The following is a 23,456-nucleotide window of genomic DNA, read 5'->3' on the forward strand; positions in this document are numbered from 1 at the left end:
ATATTAGGTCATTCAGCTAAGAATCTAGGAATTGGTGCCTCTAATTTCAACTCCAAAACTATCCAAAAAAATAATAATAATAATAACCGAACAATATCACAATGTGAATATAAGACTATAAAAACTCGTGTTATTAAACTTAATTTCATAAAATTAATCCAAAACAAGCTGAATTAAAGTTAACTCTAACAACCCTACAGATTAACTCGGGATTCAATCAGCTCGTATTAAACCAGGTTTAATTAAAAAAAAATTAAAACAATTTTATTTTAATTTTTAAAAAAATTTAAAATAATATTATTTTAAATTATCTCATGTTAACTTGGATTAACTTGCATAATACGACATAATCATGGCATCATGGCTTTAGACCAAATTATGAGTCGACCTACCCAAGCATTGAAAATGAATATCCAAAAAAAAAAAAAACCCTCTTTAACTAACAAGTAACAATGTAATGTAGTACCCTAGGTTGGAGGACTGAAAAGTACACGAGAGGGTTCTATGATGCATAGACTAGAAGGCCAGTTTGTCTCCCCATGATTGGGGCAAATCACTTGAACATTATAGCTTAGCTCCAAACATTTTATTGTTTGTGCATAGTTAGTTTCTCAGAAATTTGTGCCTTGTGCAACAGGATAGGTGGGCAATATTGAGCATGCGGTCAGCTTGGTGTGTAGGGATCCTCCATAAACAGTAGCCCTCCTGTATTGGATAGACAAATGGATATATAGATACATGGTGGAGCTCCAATGAAAGGCAAATTCTAGCTACGAGTGTGCGACAACAAGCAAAACCTACTCATCTCTTATATTTTATATCGTTCAAAATCTATGTAGGAAACACTATATCCTCCCATATATAGCACATATGTAGCAGTTAACTTCCTGTCAGAAAAGATTATATCCCTTTTTTGCAATCAACGAAGGTTTCCATATTCTACTAGCAAAGAGAGTAGAGGCTCGAGAGGGACTCTTTCCTATGGAATCACTGGTTCGGAGAGAGTCAAGCATTACAGCACCACAGGCTCCTCCACTGCAGAGCTCAGAAGAGAACGAGCAAGAACTCCTAGACGAAGTAAATGATCAAAAGGAAGAGGCTAGGCAAACTCTCCAGTCAGATCTAGAGCTAACTACAAGTGATTCAACTCAGTGGTTCAATCGAGAGCTCAACCTTATTGACAACTTCAGGAGCATGGATTCATCTGAGACTTCACCAGAAACTCCTCAGGGTACTGACGGGGAGCAAAGGGTTTTCTCATGCAACTATTGTCAAAGAAAATTCTATAGTTCACAAGCACTTGGAGGACACCAAAATGCCCATAAAAGAGAAAGGACTCTAGCGAAAAGAGGGCAAAGATTAATAAGGAGTCAATTAGAGGCTTCAATGGCAGCTTATGGACATCCTTACTTCCACCACCACCACCATTCAAGCATGGCCTCTCTCCCTCTCCATGGTAGATCTCTTGGAATTCAAGTACACTCAATGATCCATAAGCCTTCTCACCTATCATCTTCTACTGGTTTTGGAAACGTGTATGGACATGGCAGCTGGTCTAGGCCCCATATTGATCAACAACCAGGTATAGGTAAATTATCAATGGAGAATTTTTATATGAATGCAACAACACCATCGCGTGCCAGTGTCGGTAGGTTCAACTTGGAGAGGACTAGTACTGTAGGTTCTCCGGCAGACCCTGGAATTGGTAGGTGGATAGGCAATGGTCATTTGAAGACTAATCAAGATGATCGTATTCACAAGCTTGACTTGTCCCTCAAGCTCTGAAATGTGTTTTCTTCCCCTTTCTACACTTTAATCTATCTTCAGAAACCTTCTTGGACTCGTATTTATGTGAATTTTGGCTATAGAAATGCTAAATGATTGTTGTTTTTATTCTCTTTCCTTCCTTGATTGCAATAGTTCAAGTTATGCTGCATCAATCATGTGAAAGCACGGTGTATTTTTTTAATAAAAATATGAGATTAATTGAGCTACAAGACATAAAAATTTATACTAAATCTCTAGGTTGAGCATCTCCCTCAATATTCCTAACTAGTAACGTACAGTATCATTTGTGTATAAAGTTTCTAAGATATGGTCAATTAAGAGTACTTTATGATTACTGATCGTGAATCATGTGGTGTTCTTAATCTAGGATTACTCACTTGTAGCAATTTCTGGTTACTTAAAATTGAAAATTTTCTAATTATATTCGAGCATGGTTTGATGAGAGTAGAAGATTAAACAAGACTATCCTTGAAATTGTCGTGGATCGTCATAAATCTAGCTAATGGAGCAAGAACATCCCACGTACACACCAAATAATATCAGTACTAATGAAATCATCATATCAAATGTCATATCAAGTCCAATTCAATCTCATGTTTGATCAAATGTTGTTGCTGCCTAGCTCGTAGATGATTGAATACATGACAATAGTAATATAGTTAATGATGATATTAATATTTTGCATTGGCCAGGAGTGGAGAGCATAGACATTTACAAGTTTCTAGTGGCAGATTTTCTTTCTTTTTGATGTCTTTTCATGACAAAATTTACTGTGAGACTATGAGCTCAACGTGAGATAATACTTTTTAAGGGGTCAATCATGTACCGAATTCGAGTTAACATCATTAATGACGTTGTCTGTGTAAGCATGAGCTATCTGCTCTCGACTGTCAAGCCCCTGAACTGGGAGCCTCGATGCGAATATTTCATATTGGCTAGAAGTCGAGGGTTTGGAGCTTGTAAGCTCGAGGTATTATCTCTCTTCTTAAGATGTGCTTTTCTGTGACAAGACCCGCAAGCCCGAACATGAGACGATAGCAGCCGTGTGAAGGGTTTTTTCTCTACATTATCAGTTATCACGGATTCACCTTGCCTCGAACAGAAAGTAAACACAAAAATCTTCATACAGTGAAAGATCTGATGTTGTTAACAGGAAATAATATCAAATTACCCATTATAGAAAAGCAAAGGATAAATTGTATTTATGTGCATTTATTAGTGGAGGAGAAACTGTTGCCTTGTCATTTACAATTTTTGATTGAGACTTTCTCCATTATTTAAGAACCCTAAACAGACTGTATGTTTGTCCTTTACCAAGTAACGTGTAAGGTGTCTCTTTCGCAAACTGATCGTTAAATCTAGGGAAGATTTGATTCTGTGTTAAAACAGTGTATAGTCAGCTTACATTGCATCACATTTAACACAGTTTTCTTCGTAGAATAGTGCATGCCCTCTTTTAAGGGCATAACAAGTTGAACCAGGCTGGTCTCCTGCAATGAAGGTTTTGTTTTTTTTTTCAAGGTTTTCTCCTAAAATAAAGCCCTTTTCAGTTTCAATTCATTACATTTAAGTTTAGATCAGCATCTCTTTAAGAAGTCAGAAACTATACTAGAATCGGTTCGTGCAGAAACAGAAAATTAGGTCTTGCCTATGTGACTGACCCCCACCTTTCTTACAAGATCAGGTCTTGGAGAGTCACGATGGCCTTCGATGCTTTGTCATGCTCCTTATTTGATACTCGATATGCCATGCTTATCAAGTATCAGATAAAGAGTGTTAAGAAGCATTAAAGGCCATCATGTTTCCTTGAGTTTCCTAACAAAATTAGGTGCATGCAACAAGGGATCATGGAATGGATACTCATCCTTCTTCACTAAGAAGTTGAGCAACTGGCAAGAACCTCCCCTTTAAACCCTAAAAGAACTAGCCATACCTCGTCAGACCAAAATGTCTGGCCACGAAGACGGTACATGGACTGTTCACCCAATATAGCTGGTGTTGATCTGGGCAGGTTTCATTCCTCGGAAATTACTAGGCCTTGCATTTGATTAATAAAGATTCTAAAAAAAAAAAACCAGACCCTGCCCTTAATTTGAGCACAGTCATAGCACATTATTCCATTAAGAGCAAGACAGGGTTTACTGTTCATATAAACCCACATGATCGCCATCTCAACATTGCTTATTGTTTTGAGCTTTAGATCAGATTCAAATTCATTTGACCTGATTCTGCCACAGAACCGTAGCATGACAACCCATGTTGGCTGTTTGTTTCAACACGAAAGCATAACAGTGTGTCCTGTTAGAAAATTATCAAGAGAAGAAAAGATGGCCAGCATGATGTCATGGAAGCCTGCCAGTTAATTACTAGATATCACCGAAATAAACCTGACAAAAGGCAATATCAGTATCTTACATCATTCAACACCTAAACACACCGACTTGATAATAAAAAATGTTGTCACATATTGATCCAATCTAATTACACAAGCATGCAATTCTGTAATTGTTTTAATGTTTGAGCATGTGATGTACAATAATTCACCACAATATGCCAAGTGCAACACAAACACAAATATACCTTTTGTCCCATCACAACCTGCTATGTTAGGCTTAACAAGGCCAACATCAATTGCGTTGCTAAACCAATCAAACAGTTCTACTGAAAGCAAACCTCGACTGTGTTTCTCTTATGGGCACTTCAAAGGTTGGGGTGGGACGATTCCTTGAAAATATACTAGGACTGGATGCCAAAAGCAACGATGCTAGTGTCATTGGAAGAAATGGATTAGAGCACAAGATACAAAAGGAGCAGAGATAGGAGGTGTGCCATTTGGGAATTGAATCAAACTCATTGTTCAGCCAAACAATAGAAATATTGATATAGCTGTGACTCAAGTCAAATAAGGTTATACAGAAAACAAGAGAGTCTCGTTGATTCTAACCGCAAGATGTCAAGAACAACTAATGGTTAGCAATCTATTTATGTGATTTTAGCCAATATAGGGTGAAACATGTCACTACAAACTGTAAATCTTTTGCTCAATATGCATCTAAGATGAATAAAAATGATGCAAAGAAATCATAATTTAGATCCTAAAAAGAACTAAGACTGCAACTTAAACTGTTATCTCTAGTTCCCATACTTATCCCTCCCCTCTAAAAGTCCCATCTTTCAATGTGCACCCCCCAAGTCATCATGAAGGCATAAATGTTGCAATAATCCTCCCTAAGGAATCCTTTGATTCACTGAGTTTTATTTCCTTCATCCCTGAACTTTGAGTACCTTGGTTAGAATCCCAAACAATTTTCAAGTTGGTTGAGATAACTCAAAAAACCATTAGTCAAGTCCATAATGAGTGGGAGATTTTGCACATAGAGAGTCTCTAAGATGATGGTTCCCAGTTATGAATCTCTATAATCAAGCAGTTGATTCCAAGCTCACCAGCTCATAATGAAAATTCAACATCCTCATTTACTGGGTTTGAGCTACTCTCAGTTATGCTCATGGCTGATAATATTTCCATATTTCCATGCTCAACTATAAAGAGTCCATACCCCAAGTCCCACTGAAGTAGGTTCCCATATGAGTGAACTTTTTACCATCCTTGCGATCAGAATTTTGGAGATGGAGCGGCTGCTTTCAAGACCCAAGCCTCCAACTCAGGGTTTCAAGAGCATTGCACCAAGAAATGGCCCTATCCATATTCAACAATGGCTCCTAAAAAAGGTATTAATTGCTATGCCTTTTCCCGTTTCTAGACAAAAATTTGTTATCCAATTTTGAATACCTAAAGGAGAGCCCTTATTTGAATATGCAGTTTCATGCACAATGGTTTCACTTTAAGAGTTTCTTTGAATAGTTTATAGTTAATTTCTTAAACATATGAGTTTCCACATTAGAATAGCAAGAACAAATGAAATTACAGCCTGGACCAGTAGAATGCCTTTGCTGCTATTTTAGCAATTCAATGTGTAAGGTAAGTGGCCACGAATATAGCAATCTGATATAGCTATGTTTCAAAAGAAAAATTAAAATAAAATCACACTGCCCATAATGTCTTCTGTTATGTAGATATTTTCTGTAAGTATAGTTCAGAAGTTCATGTTTCCATACTTGTACTGGCAAGACCACAAAAGAGAGAGAAATGCAATGTGGCTCAGGAAAAATGAAATAAAGTATTTCCTGCAACTTTCTAGCTGTATGAATCAATCACGAGTAGCTTACCATCAGAATACCCTTAGAGAGTCATTTGTCAGGAATCCAAGAATTTCATTTCCGTGAGCTACATACTGAATAACAGTGATCTCGTGAAATAATAAAAAAAATAAAAATAAACAAAGCTGTCTCATAAAGGGCACCATAAAAAAACATCCTTCTATTTTTCTACAAAAGATTTGACCTTTCCAAGCCATTGTATAAGTTCAATCCTATCCTTATTCAGCATATAATCATGCAAGAAGAAAGAAAGTTCATCATTTACCCCCCTTGCTTCCAAGTACTCGCGAAGCCTCTTCTGAAGTTCTTTATTCAACTTCCTAAAAACAAAACATTTGGTCCAAACCTAAGTCAACCAACCAAGCAAACACTAATTGCAAAACAAATTAAACACAAGCACCACAATCATCAAAAGAAAAAAAAAAGAAAGGTCCACACCTGAAATCAGGCCCCATATAAGGCCTTCCCGGCATCTTCTCACCCCTGAGCAAGTAAACTTTCTGAATCTCCAAACGATCAGGCCACGCTGAGCATAAAAACTCCAAATTCTCACCACCATCCCCCTTGGAAACATCAACAATAAAACTAATGTGAAGACGCACATCTTCGCCTGAGGCATCATCTCCGAGTTTTGGAACAGTTACATATCCGTCAAACATTGTAACTTCAAGTTTAACATCTTCAATATCATCATATTTACCCCTCATTATCATCCACTGCTCTCCTGATCGATCTTCCACTGTAAAGGAATGAAATCTCGTCTCTGGCTACAGAATCCAAATAACAAAACCAGTTACTATTAACACAACAAGTCATTCGCATAAATTACACAAGTAGAAAGCTAAAGCTTCAATGTGAGAAATTTAAACTCTTTAAGTAATGATCACACACATAAAGAACAAACTATCAAGAGCCCCTTTTTTTTAACTGGGGATAAAGAAATAATTAACTCACTATTGATATAACAATTTCACTTCATAAATTAATCTCCTAAATAAATTACATAAGTAGAGATTTTTACTTTCATGCTTAAATGCACCCAAAAAAATATCTTCTAAATAAATTACACAAGTAAATAAAGAACTATTATGAACCCATTTTTAATTTTTTACCAGGGATAAAAAAAATTTATTAATTCAGTCGTAATATAACAATTTCACTCCATAAATCAATCTTCTAGATGAATTACACAGTAAAGCTCAGTACTTTCATGCCTGAACGCCAAAACAAAAATCTTCTAAATGAATTACACAGCTAAAGCTCATTACTTCCATACATGAACGCCAAAAAAAATCTTCTAAATAAATTACACTGGTAAATAAAAAACTATTATGAACCCATTTTTTGTTTAAACTTAAAGAGCCAGAAAAGCAACAATTTAACAACTCAATTCTAGTCTTGTCATGTTAACTTCTTGTTCATTTTTTCGGCAACCAAACAGGAACCCAGAAGATATTCATCAGCAAAAAGTAAAAATTTAAAACAACAGAGATTTAAATATTGAAAGGACCTGGTATGGAGGGGCATATTCAGACTGGTAATCGATTTCCTTATCGATGATTCTGAGAATGTTAGCTTCGAATGGCGATTTAGTAATTTTGTTGTCAGCTGAGTAAGGTCTGGGCGATTGGAAGAGAAATGAAGATGTGATGGCATTTCTTGATTGGAGAAGTGATGAAGTAGAAGAAGAAAAGGAAGAGAAAAGGGTTCTTGTTGCGGTTCGAATCAAGCGAGCCATTGGAGTGTTAGCAAGGGAGATTTTTTTTTTTTTTTTGGGGGGGGGGGGGGGGGGGGGGGGGTTTAAGGTGTGGGTTTTCTTTTCGACAAGCCTGAGAAAATCCCCAAAATATAAGGGGGATTTTGATTAGGACCCTCTATTATTTATTATTTTGATTAAATCCCAATGTATTCATGAATTCTCAATGTGATTCCTCAATTTTGTTTAGCATAAATTTTAAATAGTCTTATTTTTATATACAAAATTATCAAAATTCCTTTTTTTTCACCGTGTAAAACTTATATGATAGACTAAAATATATAAATCATTTCTATCACACGGTGAAGTTATAAAAAATTTACAAGAAAAGAGAAATTATGTGTTTTAGGTAATTAGAAAATAATTACATTTGTTAAGGAATAATTAAGGCTTGGGAATGTAGAAATTATGTGGGTGGCTGCATTTTCAAAGATTTTAAAACTTGGTCTGGTCTTGTGGGTCGATCTAGGTCCGAAACTGGATCGGTTTTAAGAGAGAATAAGAAAAGTAAAAAACATTAGCTAACCAAATGACTTGGTCAAAATCCAATAGCAACTCATTAATTTTTTTTTGTAACAAAAATAAAGCCATTTTGATTTATAAAAACAATAAAATTAAAATTAAAATCGATTTGCTAACCTGATTAAAACCCATGATCCTTGCTTTGGGTCGGGTCAATTATCGAATCAGGTTTAGAAAACTCTAGCAAAAAGTAGAATAACAAATTTATCTAAATATCTCTAATAATTGGAGAACTTTTTGAGGTCTGTTTGTTTTTGCAATTGAAACTTAATTTCATAGTTATTTTGAATTTGTTTTTTTTTAAATAAAAAAATATTATTTTTATATATTTTTAAATAAAAAAATACTAAATTGAGGTTATTATCTTTCTCTTTCTCTTTTTTGGTCTTAAATATTTTTTTTCGGATTATGAAATTCTGAATATGTTATTATTTAATTAAATATGTTTTTGTGTGTGGTCAGACAAAAAGTTACCTCGTACGAAATGTTGTTATTATTATTAGTGCCTGGAACGTGGAAGGTTTCTACTTTCACGGGATGGGCTGGACTTTGTTGTTGATGGGTAGTATGAGGTGTTCCCTTATTTCGCAAGTCCATCACTGTTTTTTTAACAAGCCCATATTAGGCCCACAATTAGGTCTAACCATCTGCAGGCCCAACTCAGACCTAATGTTTGCAATTTATTATCTATCTATAATAATAGAATTATATATCTATGGCTATGGACTAAGGTCTATAGATAAAGCTTATGCAAAACTTTCACGACATAAAACTGATAGGGCTTTGTAAATAATAAGCAATTATATATCTATCAGGTTATGTGTTGAATTTAGAAACTATAAGAATTTTTAAATATATTTGGTTGTATTTTTCTCTTTTTTACTAGCAAGGCTTTTAAAAAAAAATACAATATAATATACGTATAGTAGGCAAGTTGTTTTTTTATTGTTTTACATGTATTGTAAATATAGATAGTTTTTCAAATTTTTAATTATTTATCCCTCAACTAACTAGGGTGTTTGTTTATGTAGTTGCTTCTGCTTTTAAAGCAAACCACAGGAAAATATTGTTTGGTAAATTATAAAATGTAATTTACTGTTTGTGGGATCCAGTATAATTTACATTTAAAACGCAGGTTAACCGAAAAGCAGTTTCAAGCTGCTTCTCTTCTTATGTCGTATGTGAAGAGTGAATTAATTAACTCTGCATTGTTCACTTTACAAAAGTGAACAGTGGATAACGTCTCTACTGTTCATGGTCGGTCCAGGTCCGGTCAAAACATAAATGCATTGGACTAGGTCCGACCCAGTAAAAAGATTATTTTTTAATTGTATTTTATTTGAAAATTTAACATTATTCAATGACGCTACATAAATTAGAAGGAAATCGCATGATGACGTAGCATTTGCAGAATTTGATCGTAATCCCAATTTTGTTCCTGATGATATTTTACATGATTTTGCTGCACGCTAAAAAAACCATGGAAACTATAGTCTTTGTCGGATGAATTTCATACCTGATGGAATTGTAGATAGTTTAATGGAACAATAAAAAATATTTTATACAAAGTATTATTTATTTCATGATATAAAAGCAGTAGTTAAATCTACAATATTTAAATTAAAAACCATCAATATTAATATATATATATATATATATATATTTTTTTTTTCGTTATTTTATAACTTGAATTTGAAAAGTATTATTAACTAAACACATTAAATTATTTTTTGTTCAACCTCAATTTCAACCACGGTTTTAACCAAATATATATAAATACTAAACCAACCTCAACCAAAAATAATTTTTATAAAATATTTTTTTTTAAATTATAACCGCAAAAACTTTTAAAAATTTTTAATTTAAATTTTATAATAAGTCTATTCAAGTAACTTTATTTTTAAAAAAAATATATTTTAAAACATTGGTTTTCAGGTAGAGGTGGATTTTTCATGGGTATAACAGCACTACGCGGTATCTTTACAACATGCATGCCGACGTCGTGTGAACATAGTACACTGCTATTTCACTTTAGTGTTTGTGCAGTGATTTTAAAAAAATATTTTTTATTTAGAAATATATTAAAATAATATTTATTTTATTTTTTAAAATTTATTTTTAATCTTATATATTAAAAAAATTTAAAAATTTAAAAATATAATTTAAAAACAAATATTTTTTTGAAAAAAACGAAAAAAACAAAAGAGAGAACAAACACCGCGTCCAATTGATTGATGATAAGTTTTCATGATGTGGACCTCGACTCATTTTGACAGTATGCTCTGCCTCCAAGGCTGAAATAATTAATGGATGTCTCCAGACTGGTTACAAAATCATGATGATCCTCTGGTTTCCATCATTTTCTTTTAACTTTTTTAGGGTTTTAAAATTATATCTTAAAATGATCATTATATATACTTATCACAAATCAATTTAATGCCAATGAAAGGACTCCAAATTTGTATGGAAATTATGGTATTGTTTTATTACTGTCCTCGAGAAAAAAAAAAAAAAATTATAGTTTTGAAATTCAATCCCATGTAACAGGTCAACCTAAAACTCAGTCAATTCAAGGTTATAACTGTGCCAGATTAAAAAAAACAGGAAAAAAAAACCTGATATAACCTGGTGGGTTGACCCGGCAAGATCCGGTCAAGACCCAGTTGCAAGCCCGTTGACTTTTGTTTTTTTACTAAAATGACGTCCTTTTGATTTTTTTAAAAAAAATTGTTTTGGTAACCCGATTAAAATCTAGAATCCGGGTCTTGGACTGGACCGGGTCTTAAAATTATGTAAAGAAGTGTATCTCGTGATATTTGTATTTTAAAAAGAATGTAAATTAAATTTAAATTATTTCATAAATATATTTGTTTTTCTTTTTATGTATGTTGTTTTTTCAACGAGGCACCAACCAAACTCCACGCGAGCAAGCCTACGAATTAGTGTATAAATTATCCTAATTGTTTGCTTCCCATTTATTTTAAATTAACGAAATGAGAAATGGCAGTGTTGTGATATCTGAAATATTCCATGTCCAAATTAAATTAACGAAATTGAAGATGGAAATGATATGGAGGCTGGGCTGGACTGTATTGTTATTTTAATACAGGAGCAAGAGACAAAGGCCCGTGGAGATGCTGATGGCGCGGCGACTGTTGACTGCCGGTGGAACCAATGTCCACCTCTTTAGATTCTTCCATTCGTCTTTTACTCTATAAATTACTCCTTGGAAAAATCCACAAGGAATTTTAGAATCCCGGTTTTAAAAATCCACAGAGTTTTAGAATCCCGACTTTCCACGTATGAAGCACGAGCAGAGGTTATTTTAGATGGTTTTTTTATTGTATTTTTTATTTGAAAATATATTAAGATAATTTTTTGTTATTTTTTAAAAATTATTTTTAATATTAATAAATTAAAATGATTGAAAAATACTAAAAAAATATTAATTTAAAATAAATAAAATAAAATAAAATATATTTTTTTTCAAAAATATTTTTGAAACATAAAAACAAATAAGAGTTAAATATTTAATACCCTTCTAAAATTAAGAACTAGTTATAAAACTCGTACAGGATCAATCTAAAACTTGATTAACTTGGAGTCTGTATAAGTTCAGGATAAAAAAAAAGAATGGATTAAGATATTGATATGGTTAAAAACTTGACCCATCAAAACATGATATTCATCCGATTGATTTAAAAATAAATATAATTTTTTTTATTAATATATATTTTTAAAAATAGAAACAAAAAATAAAATAAGCATGTGTTGATCCTCTCACTTAATAACCCGAGCATTGTACAGCGTAAATCCCATATAAGATTTTACAACTATGTTTTTTTTATAGGTGTTCGAGAGCGTGATGATGATTTTTTAAAAATGTTTTTTACTTGAAAATGTTTCAAAATAATATTTTTTTTTTTTAAAAAAAAAAATTATTTTTAATATCAACACATCAAAACAATCTAAAAAAATAATAAATTTAAATAAGAAAATATTTTCAAAATTTACCCAAACCTGTTTGAAACGCAATAGCAAAGATATTGTAAGGAGGAAATTCCTCGTGAATATATTATTTGGGATTTCTATCAATTATCGATATAAGATTTTTTTTTTTTCCTCTGATGAGTGTAACAATAAACAATATCAATATGAATAATACTCGAATAATCTGGTCTCAAATAGAATTTGTCTGCATGCATGCATGCATAAAAGTTGAAAAACCCATCACATCTATCTTTGAAAATCACTGAATAAGAACCATTAGGTGGTAGTCTAGTGATAAGAATTTGGGATCAAGAGGTTTGTTATCTCTGTGATTTCAGGTTCGAGCCCTATGATTGCTCATATAATGGCCACTGGAGGCTTACATAGTCGTTAACTTCAGGACCCGTGAGATTAGTCGAGGTACGCGCAACCTAGTCCAGATACCCATGTTAAACTAAAAAAAAAAAACATTGAATACATGAATGATTGTCTCCTACGTCATTACTTAGGATTCCAATCCAGATGAATTTCGTAAGAAACAAATCTGGAAAAAATATATTTGAAGACTTTATATCATAGAATTATGTGCCATATCAATAGCGTCAACTGTTTGTTTTTTATTTTCAAATTATTTTTTTTAAAAAAACTTTTATTATTTTTATTATAAATTAATATTTTTTTTTGATGTTTTTATATGATTTTGATGCATTAATATCAAAACTTAAAAACTTATAAAATTATAAAAAAGAAGAAGAAGAAAATGGAAGATGAGGCGATTCTTCATTTATTCATTTGATTGTTCTAGAAAACAAAACATGGAAGATTTGTTTGTAAGTTTTGTTGATAAAGATTATCGGAATCTAATATGAAAAGAAGTCTCTCAGTTCCTCAAATAAATAAATAAATAAAATTAAATTAAATTTGCTGGGATACCATCAGAAGATACCATCAGAAGAATCTCATATAAAATAAACAATTATGTATATGTTTAATGATTAAAGTATCTCAATTTCATATATCAAAACAATACTATTTTCAATTATTAAAACAAGTGATAGAAATTGAGATTTCACTCAAATTTAAACAGTGAAATAATTATTTTAGTCTTCTCACATTTTTATTGCATAATAAAATTACAAAATAATCCTTAACAGCAAAACTCACTTAACTTGCTTCTAAAAACTTATTTTCAGAATTGCATTTTATTTTGGAAAATTGAAACGATTAGATCACCTTTAAACTCTTATGTCTAGGGTTTTTTTTTGTTGTCATTTCATCTTGTTTTTTTGGTAATTAGCAAGTAAATTAATGGATAATTTGGTATTTTAAAAATATTAAATATTATAATTAAAAAATTTTGATTGTAGTCCTCGTTTTTTTATTGCTCTTTATTTATTTTGAATTATTTTTTTTTTATTTTTTTCAATTTTATTCCTTAACATTCAATCTTATTTAATTTTTTTATATCAAATTTTGTTGTCATTCTTTTGAATTCTATTTATTTTTTATATTATTTTCCTGATTAAAATTGCTTTTCAATTTCATCTCTCGTCATTTCATTTCGTTTTTTTATATTATATTTGACTCTCATTCTTTTAATTTATTTTTTTTTCAATTTCATCCTTCAACATTGAATTAATCGAGAATTGAGCTTCGTAATTTTTTTGATGCAGCGAACCCGATCTCGTAACCCGGGTTACAAGTATGAAATATTAATCCAGATTTACATTAGTCTTTCTTTTTTATCTTTTTTTACACCGATTTTCATTTTCATTTTCAATTTCATCATTCAACATTGGATTTATTGAATATCAAGCTTATTTTGTTTTTTTTTCTTTCTACGAGGATAATCTGGCCTCACGTTATGGGACGTGAATTTGCCATACTAACTCGAATTGACTCGAAAATTTTATATTATTTTTAAAGTAAGCAATTTTTGAACATTTTTTTTTAAAGTTACAAAAAAAAAATCAACCTTGCTCGCGACAAAGCGCGGACCACCTATCTAGTTTTATCTCACGAGGCTCATTCACATCTAAACTAGTAAATTTATTTATCAAATTTAATATATTCATCAAATATAACAACACCATAAAATAAAAAAACTAAGTTAAATTACTAAGATTATTAAAAAAATATTAAATACATCATATAAAGTACAAGGATTAATTACTCATTTTTTTTAAACTGCAAGGACTATATTTATAATTTACTCTAAAGCCATACCTAAATCTATCCCATAAGTCCCTTTCCACACTTGCTTTTTCCTATTGCCGACTTGCCGGTTCTATGACTGGTCATCCCATGAACCGAAAGAAAGCAGCGGTGAAGGAAAGGGAACCCAATGGCAGTTTGGATAATTAATAAACTTTTAGGGTCAATATAATTGACCGTTTATCCTGAGCATATAAAAACCAAAAGCAGAAGGATAAGGAAGGCTTGCGGACTCTTCCATGGCCGCCGGTGCAACCCGAAGTACAAAATTCTCCTCTCTCTCTGCTCTCACCACATATTTTTATTTATAAAAATAAATAAACATCTCGGTTCCCAATTCAACCCCTGAAATTCCTCGAATTTCCTCGATCCCTTAAAATACTGGGCTACTCTTTGCTTTCTATATCAACCATCACCATCACCTTTTCTTTCTTTTCTTTTGCTTAAAGAAAAAGAAAGAAATGCTGCGTAGAATGGTGATGTTGAACCAGAAAAAGAAAACTGGGACGGTTCCAGTTTACTTAAATGTTTATGATTTGACGACGATTAATGGTTACGCTTACTGGGTTGGTCTCGGGATCTACCATTCCGGTGTACAAGGTTAGTGATCGCTTCTAAAGTTTTGATCTTTTTTATGCTCACTTTTTTCTGGGTTCTTTTGTTTTTCGATTTTAACGATGTTTTTTGTAAGAAAAATGATGGGGTTTGTTTTGTTTCTTTTAAGTTTTTTTTTTTTTACTGTTTAGATCTAAGGAAAAGCGTGTTTATGTTTTAGAGTAGTTTGGTTGCTGAGAAAATGAAATGGAAGGAAAAGGATAGGAAAGCAATGTAATTTATGGGATTAATTTATGATAAATCTTTTGTTTTTGTTGTTCTCTGTATTTATTTATCCGGGGAGTGAGGAAAGTGTTTTTTTTTTTTTTTTGTTCTTTTTGATGTGGTGAAATGCTACTCCGTTAACTATAGAAAATGAAATCATAGAGGCTTGAAAGGAAAGTTTATTGATTTGTTTATTTTACAGTGATCTCATGTTAGTCAAATGAGTAAAACTTAGTCTGGTTTGTTGAGATTTGGTGGGAGGAAAAAATGAATTTGGGTCAGCCATTGACTATTAAGAGTGTTTTTTAATTAGTTGTGACGTGAACTAAATTGAATCTTTTATTTTTCGCTGTGATAATGTAGTTCACGGTGTTGAATATGGTTTTGGAGCACATGATCATCCGACAACGGGGATTTTTGAGGTTGAGCCGAAGCAATGCCCGGGATTTATGTTTAGGAAATCAATATTGATTGGAAGAACTGATTTGGGTCCTAAAGAAGTTCGGGTGTTCATGGAGAAATTAGCTCAGGAGTTTCCTGGGAATACTTACCATCTTATCACTAAGAACTGCAATCACTTCTGTAATGATGTGTGTCTCAAGTTGACTGGGAAAAAAATTCCACGATGGGTTAATCGTCTTGCTCGTATAGGTAAGAGGCCCCTTTAAATTTGTTTATGCTATCAGTCTTGTTTCTGCTTTCAGATTGTTTTATGCTTTACAAAGACAGGAAAAAAGTGTGGTGCTCATGCAACCGCAATTTGCACATTATCATGAATTCCACCATCTTTTTTCTGGTTTTTGCATTTCCACACATCTAGTTTTATAACCTGGTTAAGGGTATCTTTCCGATTTTGTCATTAGTAAATTCATATTAAAAGAATTGCAAGCCATGAAGTGTTCTATTTCGAGTCTGTCTTTGTTTATAATTCCTTTTCCAGTCATTCTCACCCTGAAAATGCCAGATCTTTGAGTTAGCCATGATGTTGAAGATGTTGGTCTTATCCGTGTCGCAATTTAGCTCAGGTTTCTATTTAGCCACTCCAACATGAAGTCTGGTTTTCTTTATTCTTTTTCACCATTTTTTATTGGAGGATATCAAAACTAGTTATTATTTCGCTTTTAAAAATTTCTTTACGAGAATTTTGATATTTTCATGGCATGAAGATTTTCAATAGATGATTCCCGCAGAGGTATTTTAGTGGTTACAAAGGGAAATGGATAGCCAGCAGTTAAGGTTGCAAAATATCAAATTCTATTGGTTTGCATCATCCCAACGCGTGCCCTCAGAAGCCATATGCAATTAGATTATTATCAACCTTACCTTTCCTTATCCGGCAAACCAGGCATAAATTTAACGTTGGTGCTGCTTCTGAAAAACTTTCAGGTTTTCTTTGCAACTGTGTTCTTCCAGTGGAGTTGAATCAAACAAAAATCCGCCAAGTTAGATCCGATGATATTGTACAAGAGAAGAAGAAATTGAGAAGCCGTTCGACTAGGTTCCCATCTTCTTCTAATCCGGTAACTTCCCCTTCATTGACACCTTGCCCTTCAAGTTCTGGAAGCAGAAGTGGTAGACAGAGACGTTTTATTCCTCTGACTTCAAGATCTTTTGTTCATGATGACTCTACGTCCTCGTCATGGAGCTTGAAGGCTTAATGAATACATTACGTTTTGAAACATTTTAGGGTCTTAGACTTAAAAAAAAAAATCAACTACAGATGGGCAAATGCAAAGCTTGTATTCTGCCTCATGTTACCTGGTTTTTGTGGTTTCTGAAACATCTGCTACAAAGTTGTTGCAGAGTTTCTGTTTTCTGTAAAGATGATTACTGTTTTTAATGAATGGGAAGTCATATGATTTCCTGTAAAAGCTAGTCTCTGAAATTGTTCATGTTCTCTGTTGTGAATGATGAAAGTTCAATGTCCTGTGTCGTCTAGTAAGTGATGTCGATGTCGGGGGGGGGCCTTGTTGCTATGTCATCATGGATAGGCCCGCATTAATAACCTACTTGAGGTTCCCCAAGAAAGCAATCTACTTTTGTTAGGTCAAAGAGATGTGGCCCTGTGATTATAATGATCTGCTAACGGTTCTCCAAGAAAGTAATCTGCTTTTGTTTGGTCAAAAGAGTTGTGTGGTTCTGAGATAATACTGACAGTAGTCCAACTAACGAAAATGTTTTTAAAAGTCTACTGTAATTGATCAATACTAGAAGTTTGTATTTTGTAAGATCGCTTGATGTGCGTCTTCGGTCCCAATTCAGGACCACCTTAAACAATGAACTTGAACAATCAACTTTAGCTCCCAGTTGAGGCCATGGCCACAGAACTTGGGCTCACAGGCCCTGTACAGTTTACAGAGAATCTCAATGCATCTTGTTCCATCAGCCAAGTTCAGTTCTTTGTGCCTAATTAATGGGACTTGGTAGATTCAAGCAACCGATCTCATTTATCATGCTTTTCTCCCGCATCGAAGAACCAGGGTATTTTGTGATTAATCGCACAGATACAACTATCTTTCGTGCCCTGATATGCAAAATCATAGAGTGGGATTCCAACTTCAATGAAGAGACATGCTTCATGGTTCAACATTAATGAAAGTTTTGGCTTCTCCCAAGTCCCAATAAAAAAAAAATTACAGTAAAAATCTGATTTTAGATGGTTTGCATGGTACATCAAATCAAGGTGATACGAGAGTAAAGAATTATACTATGCAAGTAGATGAAGGATACGTTTGGGAACGCGGCTGCGGCTGTGTTCTTAAATATTTTGAATTTTTTTTTTTACTAAAATTTAATATGGTTTATATGTTTTGGATCGTTTTGATGTACTGATGTCAAAAATAATTTTTAAAAAATGAAAAAACATCATTGGCATGCATTTTGACACGAAAAATTATTTGAAAAGCACCCGCAACCACACTGCCAAACACGCTCGAAGTGAACCTGGCAAAATGCATATTTCAGATCAAAATAATCAAGAATCAAGTTCAAAAATATTACCGCATCGAAAGAATTACGAAAAGATTCAAGACCAAGTTGCTTATTTGAAAGTGTGGTTGCGGTTGCTTTTTAAAGTTTTTTTCACTTGGAAATACATTAAAATAATATTTTTTTTTATTTTAAAAAAATTATTTTTGACATCAGCATATCAAAATAATTTAAAACCACCAAAAAATATTAATTTAAAATAAAAAAATAAAAAAATTTAAATTTTTTCAAAAATATTTTTAAAATACAAAAACAAACTTGCCCAATAAAAAAGTTTTCTAAAACAGAGCACAAGTCCCCACCAGTTTAAAAAAGATGAAAGTTAATTTAAACTTGCAACCTCTTGCACGCAAGCACAAAGAGCTCAGCACTACCAGTCAAACGCCTGTTGTTTGAAAGGCAAAAGCTATTGATCACAGCATATCATAGTAACAGTACTAGGCTTTAACTTTCTTTCTTTGGAAGAATATTAGGCTTGATTTCGGGACAATCCATGATAATTCTTTTGTACATGGAGACAAGTACAGTGGAATATTGCTTCATCCTGTAAAGAACACCAATCAAATGGTTGGAAGCCGTGATATTCATGGGAATCAAGGAATGAAAAAGCCCCCTTGCCTCATCAGGTGGGATATTCCAGGTGGGCTCTAGTTCCTAATCAAATTCTTCAAACTGTGGATGGTTTTGGTGAGTTTAAAAAAACCATCAATACCGTCAGTACAATGGCAATAGGAAGCAACAAGAGAGACCGTCGGTGCCTGTTCGACGACGTTGTAGTCTGCGTTTCATCAGCAAACACATCTTTTTTTTTTTTTTTTTTTTGATTTACGTGGGTGTCCGGGCCAGCTTGCGCGCACCACGACTAATCCCACGGCCCACTGAACACCCTGCAAACCCAGTGGGCATGTAAGACACCGCGGGGGTGACAGGCGTGCACATGAGGACTCGAACCCAGGAGCAGCAGGAGGAGACAAGCCCCTCCCACCGCCAGGCCAAACACATCTTTATTCGATATTGTAGTAGCAGTTATAATTATGGTTTGAAAAAAAATATTTTATAAAAAATTGGTTTGGAAAATATATATTTGGTTAAAACTGTGGTTGAAATTGAGATTGAACAAAAAGTAATTTAATGTGTTTAGTTAAGAATGCTTTTCAAATTGAGGTTATAAAATAACTAAAAAAGACATATTAATATTGATGGTTTTTAATTGAAATATTGTAGATTTAACTATTGCTATTACATCATGAAATAAACAATACTTTATATAAAGTATTTTTTTTATTATTTCATTAAACCATGTGCAATTTCATATCACGTACGAAATCTATTCGACAAGGACTACAGTTTCCATAGTTTCTTGAGCGTGCAACAACATCAAGTAAAATATCATCAGGAACAAAATTGGAATTGCGATCAAATTCTATAAATGCTACGTTATCATACGATCTCCTTCTAATGTAATTATGTAGTGCCATTGAATCATGTTACATATTAGTTTTTCGAATAAAACACAATATTTGAGATGTGTTTTTGGATTTTTTTACTGGGTCGAACCCGGTTTAATGCATTTAGGTTTGGGCCGGATCCGGTCCGACCCATGAACAATGGAGCTGCTCTCCACTTTCACGTGAACAGTGGAGAGTGAATTCTTCACTGTTCTGCAAATTCACTCTCCACTGTTCACTTTGCAGAACAGTGGAGAGCAGCTAAATGCGGTAGAAGAAGGAGAAAGGAAAAGGGAAGAGCAGGCTACCTTGTGCGACGATGATGTCTGGCTTGCGGTGGAAATGGCAGAGGGTAGTGGTGAGGGAGCTGCTCTCCACTGTTCTTCAACGTGAACAGTGGAAAGTGAATTAATTCACTCTCCACTATTCACGTTGTAGAACAGTTGAGACAGGGAAGTGCATAAGAAGAAGGAGGAGGAGGAGGAGAAGGGGAAGAGCCGGCTACCCTGGACGGCGGCGATGTCTGGCTGGCGGTGGAAACAGCGGAGGCCGGTGGTGAACTGACAGTCCAATGCTCTTCATTGTTCATTGTTCATTGTTCATTGTTCATTGTTCACCATTAACTTCCTTTTTCCTATGTTTTTTATCTTCTTCTTGCGCGCCTCTGGTTATTGTGTTGTAACATAGTTTGCAACAAAGCAGCTTGAAGTTGCTTCAACAAATCTTGCGGTTTAAACACAAATTATAATGGGTCCCACAAACTTCAAACTGTGTTTATACTGTAACCAAACATATATAGATAACGTTTTTTTGTAAACACAGCCGCAGCGTCAAACACACACAAAGAATAATGCTTTTACAACGGCGCAATCCGCGGTGCACCCCATTGTTAAACAATGATACTCCGAATATTACCTGAAAGGAGCAGTCTTGTTGTGCTAAGCCTAATTGTTAATATTTTTTTTTTTTGCAGTAATAAGAGAAAGGAAGAGGTCCCGAGGCTAAGTTGAGAGTAGAGGGCAACTTCAGCTTGTGAACATTTCCTGAATCCAGTAAAATTTGTAATATAACATGGTTATAGTTTGTTTATGGTGCCCAGAATCAAAACTAAATAAATCTATGGACCTGTGGTTTGTTTGCGATTCTGTTCCCTAACCTATTTCATCCTGGAACAAGACATCATCGAAGGAGTCCTTGATGTTTCATACATCTCTCAATCAAGCCCTTATGTCAATGTTTTGTTAGCTGTTTTTGTCTTGTATTCATATGTTCATGTTCTAAGATATAGCAATCCTTTTGCTGAGATTCCATGAAAAGTTAACAATCATGGATAGAAGGACCTAATTTCTTAGCATGTGAAATATGAGTGACCAAACCGATAAAATGTTTTGCTCTGGGTGAAATTGAAAATTAAGTAAAATGAGGACCTAATTTTATATTTTTTATCCGATTTAGCAGGTTGATCTAGAAAACTTGGGATCGTGAACTTGATGAGGAAAGCGTAAGATTCATGACCTAACCTATGAAAAAAATACCATAACCAACAAATTAACCCAATAATCTAGTAACTCATAACTCTTTTCAGATTAATTCTAGGTCTACAACTGAAAATTATACAGGAAAAGGTAAACTATTGCCTCTGCCCTCGGCCCCGGGTACATGGGAGATTAGCATTTCATTTCAAGTTGCTAAAACTGAAAGAGACTGGTAAGAAAATCCTTGTGACCATACCTCCTTTCCTCGAATTTTCAGGAAAAATAAATAACTAGATTTATTTATTGCCCATGTTCTTATCCAAATCGTCCATGGCAGCGACAGCCTCTTGACCACCAGACATCACAGCCCAGGCCCCAGCAAGAAAGGTTCACTTTATCCAACGCTAATTACAAAATAACTAGCTTATCATTCTTTTTTCTTAATATCTGTTTTTTTTTTTATTTTACAACGCTAATTAAAACTAGATTTTATTTTTAAATAGCCTTCAAAATACATGTTTTATATTAAATTAATGTATTTAAAAGAATATTTTTTCAAAAAAATAAATTTAAAAAAGTTATCGTCATGAAAATATCCTGAAATCATAAAAATATCTTGAAATTCACAAACCTGTAGTTAATAAAATCTAAACTTGACCCATCAACACAATTCAAAAGCTAACCAACAACTTTATTTTTTAAACATTCCCTAATTTGGACTCATTATGGAACCAGCATATGATATGCGTTTGGCAAATTAGTACAATATCAAGGATGTCAAGCTCAGAAAACCATGGAGTTGATCGAGTCTTTCTTCCTTGAGCACTACGTGTATCTTCCTGATTGCACACTTGCAGCCACCATGCCCCATGCTTAGCTTTTTATGCCCACAATGGTCTCTTTTGAAACATTGTTTACATTCATGGAAGAACCTGCTGGCTAGCTACAAGCCGCTGGCTAGACATATTTATCTTGCGATAGAGCTCCCAATTATAAAATATTAATTTGGTGAAGAATATGTCACATAGTTTAATCCTCAAGCTTATACTTTGTCAAGATCATGCAAATAAACCCTGCTTTAATTGAAAAATAACGAGTCTCATCATATGTACGACTCTTTTTTCGCAGTCAACCGTAATTCAGTACGTAGTTGGGGTGTTTAAAAATGTGATAATAGTTGTTTTTTATTGAAAATATATCAAAATAATATATATTTTTATAATTTTTTAAAAATTATTTTTAATATCAACATATTAAAACGATCAAAAATTATAAAATAAATTTAAATTTTATCCAACTTTCATTTGGAACGCAATAATACACGGGAGCTAAAGCGTCGAAGTCATGTCTATCAGCTCTCCAATAATTCTTATCCAAATATACAGAGTATGGACTTGGAAAACCCAGAATCTATCAAGAAAATTATTAGCAAGGTGCATAATGCATGCCTTTTACTCGTTCCACGATTCAAAGTCCATGCTTTTGGACAAGTAGAAGATTATCTAAAGCACTCACCTGCTGGATGCACAACTCGTTCTCTACATGGTAACTTGTGACAAGATTGACTTGTGTAAATATGGAGGCAGTGCGTTTGCACCACTTCAATACGTTTTGACCAGATGCAAGGTATCTTAATTTCCTGTTTCTTCCTATGATTAATTGAATTTAAAAGTTTTGAATCCGTATGCCACATGGTTTTTTGATTTATACTCTTCAAGGCTCAGCCTAATACCTCCTGTTGAAGTCTAATCTTCGAAACTTGTAAATCAAAATTCAAATGTAGTGCCTTTGACGCAAGATTTTGAAAAAAATTGAGTTAATTTTGAATGAAAAAAGGGAAAAAATTAGCCCGAAATTCAATGAATCTTCTGTTAAAAAAACAATAAGAAGAAAGACAATTATGGGGTTTGGCCATTAAATTTAATGCATTATCTAATTTTCAATTTCATTCCAAACCGATTCATTTTATCAATTCCATCCGAATACTGTGCAACATTAGAAGATACACTTGAATTTCTGCTTAGAGTGGCAACATTGTTCAATTTCAAACATGTTCAAAGTAACCCCGAGAAATATAGCTTTATTGGTCAGAATTTAGGTTTCTTTTCTAGAGATCATCAATTTGAGTGTCATAAATTTCAGAGCCACTGGAGGTTTACCTAGTCATTTACTTTAGGGTATTAAAGAATTAGTCGAGATGCGCGTAAGCTGATCTCAAAACCCACAATTACAAAATAT

General features: G+C 33.4%; 3 protein-coding genes across 3 annotated transcripts; 2 read left to right on the forward strand and 1 right to left on the reverse strand.

Moving 5' to 3' along the window:
* Positions 1 to 510: 510 nt before the first annotated feature.
* LOC7465409 (zinc finger protein 1) lies at positions 511 to 1,893 on the forward strand. The gene has a single exon (XM_024590065.2). The coding sequence runs from the start codon at positions 982 to 984 to the stop codon at positions 1,783 to 1,785; it is 804 nt and encodes a 267-aa protein (XP_024445833.1). The 5' UTR covers positions 511 to 981; the 3' UTR covers positions 1,786 to 1,893.
* Positions 1,894 to 6,039: 4,146 nt separating this feature from the next.
* On the reverse strand, positions 6,040 to 7,786 carry LOC7458408 (uncharacterized protein At2g39795, mitochondrial). Its single transcript, XM_002324283.4, has 3 exons — positions 7,517 to 7,786; positions 6,445 to 6,773; positions 6,040 to 6,326 (listed from the first exon to the last, which is right to left on the reverse strand). Exons 1-3 carry the CDS (start codon positions 7,742 to 7,744, stop codon positions 6,167 to 6,169), a joined length of 717 nt encoding a protein of 238 aa, XP_002324319.4. The 5' UTR covers positions 7,745 to 7,786; the 3' UTR covers positions 6,040 to 6,166.
* Positions 7,787 to 14,702: 6,916 nt separating this feature from the next.
* On the forward strand, positions 14,703 to 17,192 carry LOC7458407 (deSI-like protein At4g17486). Its single transcript, XM_002324864.4, has 3 exons — positions 14,703 to 15,088; positions 15,671 to 15,958; positions 16,694 to 17,192. The coding sequence occupies exons 1-3, from the start codon at positions 14,950 to 14,952 to the stop codon at positions 16,963 to 16,965; spliced, it is 699 nt and encodes a 232-aa protein (XP_002324900.1). The 5' UTR covers positions 14,703 to 14,949; the 3' UTR covers positions 16,966 to 17,192.
* The last annotated feature ends 6,264 nt before the right edge of the window (positions 17,193 to 23,456 follow it).

Source organism: Populus trichocarpa, chromosome 18 (assembly GCF_000002775.5).
Source record: "Populus trichocarpa isolate Nisqually-1 chromosome 18, P.trichocarpa_v4.1, whole genome shotgun sequence".
In the NCBI taxonomy this organism is placed as follows: Eukaryota; Viridiplantae; Streptophyta; class Magnoliopsida; order Malpighiales; family Salicaceae; genus Populus; species Populus trichocarpa.